The following is a 7,085-nucleotide window of genomic DNA, read 5'->3' as shown; positions in this document are numbered from 1 at the left end:
TTGTTCTAGTTTAATAATAATCTTGATTCTTTAATCCAAGTCTAAATATACAATTTCTTTATATATTCGAGGTGATAATAACGTATACCATTCATAACCGTCCTATAAGATTCGATCATTTCCTGTATGATCCCCCCCTGATTGGCAATGAAATATTAGTTATTATCATATAATTTGTAAGTTAACCAGTTATGCTATTCTCAATCATTTTTTCTATTCATTTGCAACTTGGTTATGCATTCTTTTAATTAGGAGTGTTTACATGTATGGATCACTTACAAATTCAAATTGATTTAAACCAATTCAAACAATTTGAGTTAAGTATTTTTTTCATATCAGTCAAACTCGTCGAGTTTTGGATTGATTTATAAGTTTTGATATATAAACTCATTAACTTGTTAACCCAACACGTTAAACCGTTAATTTGTATTAAATTATTATTATTATATCATATATATTTTTAAATTTTAAAAAATTAATTACTATTATACTTCAAAGTTTGTGGTTCAAATATATTACAGTGGTTGCAGAACATTTATTTTTTTATTTAATTTGTTTCAAACTATTTTAGATTTAATTAAAGTTTTAGTTGATACTACTCATTTGATTATTTGAGACCATTGGAATTGTTAAACTACAATGTAATAGTTTAGTTTTTGGATTTTTATTTGCTTTGTGGGTGTGGTGATTGTTTATTATATTTTAATTTTTAAATCATGTTTGATATAATATGTTAGTCTATGTGATGATGATAATAATAACGTGATTCCTCCCTTGATTTATTTTTACTATTTAACTATACATACAATTATAAATAATATATTTAGTATTGCATTTGATAAAAAATTTAACTTATAAAAAATATTTGCTTTTAAAAATAATAGATAAATTTAAATGTATTCGATATTCTAACCCAAATCAATTATAGACAAGTTGATTTGGGTTGGATTTTAAATTTTTTTCTTGAAAAATTTATTTAAACTAATTCGTTCAAATTTGATTAAGTAACAAATTTAGTTGAACTCAATCCAAACCAAGCATCCTCCCTACTTTCAACTGATTGATCATTTGAAGCGGTGATCAATAACATAAGTTAAAATGCTTTTTTTTTTCATTATAAAATATGGTATTTGCAAGGTACATCTCCCACTCCATATAAAAATTGAGCACACACATTAAGCTGATCAGGTTTCTAGCTGCAATGTATCTGTGCTCCTTTTCATTGAAAAAAAAAAAAAAAGAAGCAAAGTTCGATAATATAATACAGAATCGATTGAATGATTATGTACAACTTTTTACACTATTAATCTATAATTCTTTTTCTCTATATAAAATTTAATGATATAATTGATTGATAGATTTGATCAAATATATATTCATTATAATTAATTTAATTGCCATAAATATGTATATTTATAAATTAAAAATAAAACAAATATATTATTGGTGTTGTCACATAACATCTAGTTGCATATTAAACACTACTTAATAAAAAGTCTTTTTACGACGCACCTTTGAGGTCGATCACAATATGACCGTTGTAGTAGGCGGGGCGGTGACATTTATGTAAATATTGTACATTTACAACGACGTTTGCATGTAATACCGTCTTAGAAAGCTAGGCAGGGGCATTTTTGCAATTAAGAGGAAGTTATCTAAGACGGTGTATATGAAACACTGTCGCAGAAATCATCAAATACAAAGATGGGTTTCAATATTCACCATCGTCAAACAGACAGAAAGGAAGTAAGAACGAAATATGAATGCAATATGTAGTATATGAAAAGAAACTTTAAGTTTATTCAAATTGAAATTGAAAGAAGAGCTTACAAAGATTTTTTCTATGCAGAGCGCCTCTCTCTCTAAAAACCTGAAAAATGGCTATCTGAAAGGGTTTCTCACAACATGGACGAGCACTCCTTTTATAGCCGATAGAAATACTATTCACTACAGTACCGGTAGTGTAACCAGAACTATTACAATAAAATCACATCGGGCCGGTAATGTATCCAAAAAATAAGGCTTAGTCATCGTTTAGTGAGATACCAAAACAGTCATCTTCGTTTTGGTAGAATGGATCATCATTTTCTTCTGAGGATTCATTTTCCTCTTTTTTGGATGACGAACCATCATCTTCCTCTTGTTGAAGAAGTTGTAAGACTTCCTTCAAATTTTTAGCCAGACTTTCTTTTGACTTTGAGCTGGCTAGAAAATCGGCTAACTGAGACTTCTGATTGAGAAACAACGAGGTCTCTGGATCCGCAATTTTTTGGAATTCCGGATATTATTGAAACTAGATCTTAACTTGATCTGGCACTGCTTTGGATGTGTCAAATTGGTTCCACCATTTGATAAAGGCATGTCTCTGTAATGGCAGAAATTGCTTGTTGCTTTTCGTTTTCCCATATTTGTATTGTCATGAGAATATCCACGACAATGCAAAGTTGGAAAAATACATCAGGTCGACAGAGATTCTTGATTACTGAGAGTTAAACATCTTTTTAAATTGGGCAAATCCTTGTTGGACCTGTTCTGGATAAATTTTTGAAGTTGGTCCGAAAAAATTCCACCATTGGAGAAACCAATTCGGAAAGTTATAAATTGTATTGGTTTTAAAGTAAATCAACCAGGAGTGCTTAAACTTGTTGTTTTGATGCCAAAATAGATTAGTCCAGGCATCAAAATTTTGAGGTTGTAAAACTTTTAAAATTTGGATAGTTGAGTGTGTATTCGAATTTGGATCATTGGGGTCTTTGAAATGTTTAATAGACACTGAGTTTGTGTCTATCAATATGAATTCATAAAATGTTCTTGTTTTATTTATGGCAAAAGGTCTGAAATGGAAGCCTTGTGGAAATGCCTTAGCTGTGGCCTTGAAGGGATTTTTGTCCCAAAATTCCGGCTCCATCTGCAAAACAGTTAAAAAATTATTTTTTGAAATATAATTGTTAGTGGATTTTGGTGGGTTTTGTTGGGATAACTGTGGAAGCAATGACTTCCAAGATTATTTTGATGATGCCAAAGAATCAAGAGTTAAGCAAGTTCCAAAGAATTAGGAGTCAAAAAGCTTCAAGAATCAAGTTTCAAGATTCAAGAATCAAGAGAAGACTCAATCAAGATAAGTACTAAAAAAGTTTTTTCAAAACATTGAGTAGCACAAGAATTTTTTCACAAAATCTTTTACCAAAGAGTTTTACTCTCTGGTAATCGATTACCAGAAGGTAGTAATCGATTACCAATAGCCAACATTGTTTTTCAAACTGATTCACAAAGCTGTAATCGATTACCATGAGCATGTAATCGATTACCAATGTTTTAAAACGTTAGATTTTAAATTTCAAGAGTCACAACTAGTGATAAAACATTTTCAAATCATTTTAAACTTGTGCAATCGATTACATAATACTTGTAATTGATTACTAGAGTTTCTAAACATTTTGATTTTCAAATTTAAACATGAAGAGTCACATCTGTTGATGTATAATCAACTACACTATGATGGTAATCGATTACCAGTGACTGATTTCGAAAAATAAATTACCAAAAGTCACAATTCTTAAGGTGACTTGTTTTTGAAGATTTTTCCAAAGTCACAACCTTTAAGTAACTAGTTTTCAAAAGAGTCACAACTTTTAAAGTGACTAATTTTTCAAAAGAGTCACAACTTTTAAAGTGACTAGTTTTAAAGAAATTGCCAAGAGTCACAAACTTTAATTTGAGTCATCAAATGATTATAAATATGTGACCATGGCACCAATTTCATATACTAAAAAGACTGATTCCTTTCATGATTAATAGATTTCTTTCATGGATTTTTTGTTCAATACTTTCTCTTCCAAGAAAAGTTCATTGTTCAAAAACTTGTGCTACTCTTCTTCTTCATTCACTTCTTTCTCTTGCCAAAAGATTCAAAGGACTAACCGCCTGAGAATTCTTTTGTTTCTTCCCTTCTCCCTCTTGACAAAAGATTTCAAAGGACTAACCGCCTGAGATATCTTCTGTTTCTTACAAAAGATTTCAAAGGACTAACCGTCTGAGATATCTTTTTCCCTTTCCCTTTATACAAAAGATTTCAAAGGACTAACCGCCTGAGATATCTTTTGTATCCCCCTCACAGAGAATTCAAGGGACTAACCGCCTAAGAATTCTTTGTCCTAACACATTGAAGGGTACATCCTTTGTGGTACAACTAGAGGGTACATCTACTTGGGTTGTTATACTGAGAACAAGAGAGGATACATCTCTTGTGGATCAGCTCAAGTGGAGGGTACATCCACTTGGTTGTTCAAAGAGAACAAGGGAGGGTACATCCATTGTGGATCTTTGGCTTGTAAAGGATTTTACAAGGTTGAAAGAAATCTCAAGAACCATTGGTTGCTTGGGGACTGGATGTAGGCACAGGTTGTTGTCGAACCAGTATAAATCTTGTGTTTGTCTTCTTCTTCCCTACACTCTTTAATTTCCATTGTGCACTTTTTATTTCCGCTTTACTTTTGTCTAAGTCATTGTTTCTGTTCTTTACTTTCTCATAACTTAGTAGTAAAGCCTAATTGAATCTAGTAACATTAAGAAAGATAAGTTTTTAATTAGTCAAGGCTCATTAATAATTAATTCAACCCCCCCTTCTTGATTATTTCGAGGCCACTTGATCCAACAATAACTCCTGTTTCCCTTTTGGATTGGTAACTATTTTTTATTGTTTGGATTTTTGGATTTGCTTTTGTAAGTCTATTTCAGAGTCTTCATCAGATTCTAAGGCAATATTTGCCCAGGTCTTTTTTGCTAATTTTGGGATTCTGGTTAAACCCATCTCTTCAAGGGCCTGAAGTGCTTGTATAGACTAAGCATAGTTAGCCGCAGTCTGTTTTGTTGTTGTAGGTTTGGGAGATTCCTGAGTTGATGACTCAAGTTTAATGGTGACTATCTGGGTCGATGACCTTTCAACTTAGGTTTTCTGGGTGGATGACCCAGCCTGGGTTGGTGACCCAGAAGATGATGATGGACTTTTCTTGATGGTTGGCTCTGGTAGAGCCAACTTAAAACCTTTGTCTGAACTTCTGCCTCCCCTCAAGGAGGTCCCTACTGTCTTAGGCGACATTACCGTTTTTCTGTAAGAATTCATGGGTAAGGTATAGGCATGGCAACGGGTTGAAACGGGGACGGGTATTGCATTTCCCACCCCCGCCCCCGACTTTTTGACTAATCCCCGACCCCGCCCCCGACCCCCGCCGGGGTTAAAATATCCATACCCACCCCCGTCCCCGTTGGAGGTCGGGTTTCCCCGCCCCGCCCCGCCCCCGTTAGAATTGATTAAATTTTTTTTTAAAAGAGAAAAAATATTGAAACTTATTGAAAAAAATTGAAAAAAAAGGCTAAAAAATAGTTTCATAACAAAAAAACAATAACAAAGCCAAATTCAAAATATAGGATCATTATCATAATTTAAAAAATTACTAAAACAAATCAATCTATTCAATTAAAATCATAAAATTTGGGTATTGCATGAGGAATTAAGACATGCATATTTATTTTCCCACAAAAAAAACATTACCATCTAAATATATGTTGTCCCAACAATAAGTAGCATATGATTCTATTTAGCAAAAAAGGAGATATTAATATACTATGTTGGTTGTCCTTCAACATGTTTCATTTTGTTTAGCAACTTAAACATGTTTCATTCTTTCAAATTACATAATAAAAAAAAGAAACAACTTAAATTGTTCAACAAATAAATGTTAATCATTCCTCCAAATTAGTGACACTAGCAGCACCCATCATTTCACCTGCATAAAAGAAATAAAAAATTAGAACAAAAGCTTATATTATATAATAACAAAAAATGAAATTTAGAACATTATTTACCTTCATCATCTGAAACCATTTCATTCATTACATTAGCACATTCAGCAACAACTTTATAGCTCGTAGAACCTATAAAAATACATTACTAGTATTAGTTCTTGAATAAACACAAATATCAATTTAACAACATATATGAATAAAACTTTACCCGTATTTTCAGCACTCCACAACCAACTTCTAGCGCACATTAAAGCCTCTAAAGTAGTCCATTGAAGTCTACTACGATGTGGGCTTAATACTTGACCACCAGTGCTAAATGCAGATTCTGAAGCTACGGTAGATACTGGAATAGCTAATATATCCTTAGCAATTGCTTGAAGTGTTGGATACTTGACACCATTAAACTTCCACCACATCAAAATATCAAAGTCAACAGCTCTTGGTAAAACATCTTCTTCTAAATAGTGGTCTAACTCTGATTTAACATAAGAACTTCTAGCCCTTTTTTTTCTTATTATAAATCTATCATACTCAGATAATGCATCACCAACAACTTCACTACCAGTAACATCACCAACATTACTACCAAAAGAGCCTTTGTTCATTTTCATTTGGTAATCAGAAACTAAGTCATAACACAATTGTTGAATGCCCCTCACTTGAGTAAAAGAGTCATGCTCATACAATTTTTCATAATAATACTCAAGCAACTCCATCTTGTACCTAGGATCTAAAACAGTGGCAACTCCCATCACATTATGAATCACACCCCAATATTTATCAAATTTGATCATCATATTTTTTGCCATTTGTTGAATCATTGGGTTAGGAGAGGTAATCCATTGTTTGATTGCCAACTTAATCTCACATATATTTGGAAAATACAAATTAGCAGTTGGATGTTTAGTAGAAGAAAATAATTCAGTGATAGTATTGAACAACTTCAATCTCCCACAAATATCCTTTGCAAATTGCCACTGTAAAGTACTTGGCAAACAAGTATATTGAGACTCTCGTTGCTTTAATCGACAAAATACATCCTCATATCCTATGACAATTTTAAGCATTTTATAAGTTGAGTTCCATCTAGTTGGACAGTCTAATGCCAAATTTTTAGTGTAAGGGATTCTCAATTGTTTAGCCGTTTCCTCAAATTTTTCCTTCCTCTTGGGTGTTGCTGTCCAATATGCTACACTATCCCGAATATTTTCTACACCTTCTTTCACCACTTCCAACCCATCTTTTACTATCAAATTAAGGATGTGAGCACAACAACGCAT

At 32.4% G+C, this 7,085-nt stretch overlaps 1 protein-coding gene across 1 annotated transcript; it reads right to left on the bottom strand.

Moving 5' to 3' along the window:
- Nucleotides 1–5,505: 5,505 nt before the first annotated feature.
- Nucleotides 5,506–6,851, bottom strand: LOC114379663 (zinc finger BED domain-containing protein RICESLEEPER 3-like). Its single transcript, XM_028338354.1, has 3 exons — nt 6,014–6,851; nt 5,866–5,934; nt 5,506–5,786 (listed from the first exon to the last, which is right to left on the bottom strand). The coding sequence occupies exons 1-3, from the start codon at nt 6,624–6,626 to the stop codon at nt 5,743–5,745; spliced, it is 726 nt and encodes a 241-aa protein (XP_028194155.1). The 5' UTR covers nt 6,627–6,851; the 3' UTR covers nt 5,506–5,742.
- Between the last annotated feature and the right edge of the window lie 234 nt (nt 6,852–7,085).

Source organism: Glycine soja, chromosome 12 (genome assembly GCF_004193775.1).
Source record: "Glycine soja cultivar W05 chromosome 12, ASM419377v2, whole genome shotgun sequence".
In the NCBI taxonomy this organism is placed as follows: domain Eukaryota; kingdom Viridiplantae; phylum Streptophyta; class Magnoliopsida; order Fabales; family Fabaceae; genus Glycine; species Glycine soja.
Note: the sequence above shows the minus strand (reverse complement) of the source record. Positions and strands in the feature narration are given on the sequence as shown.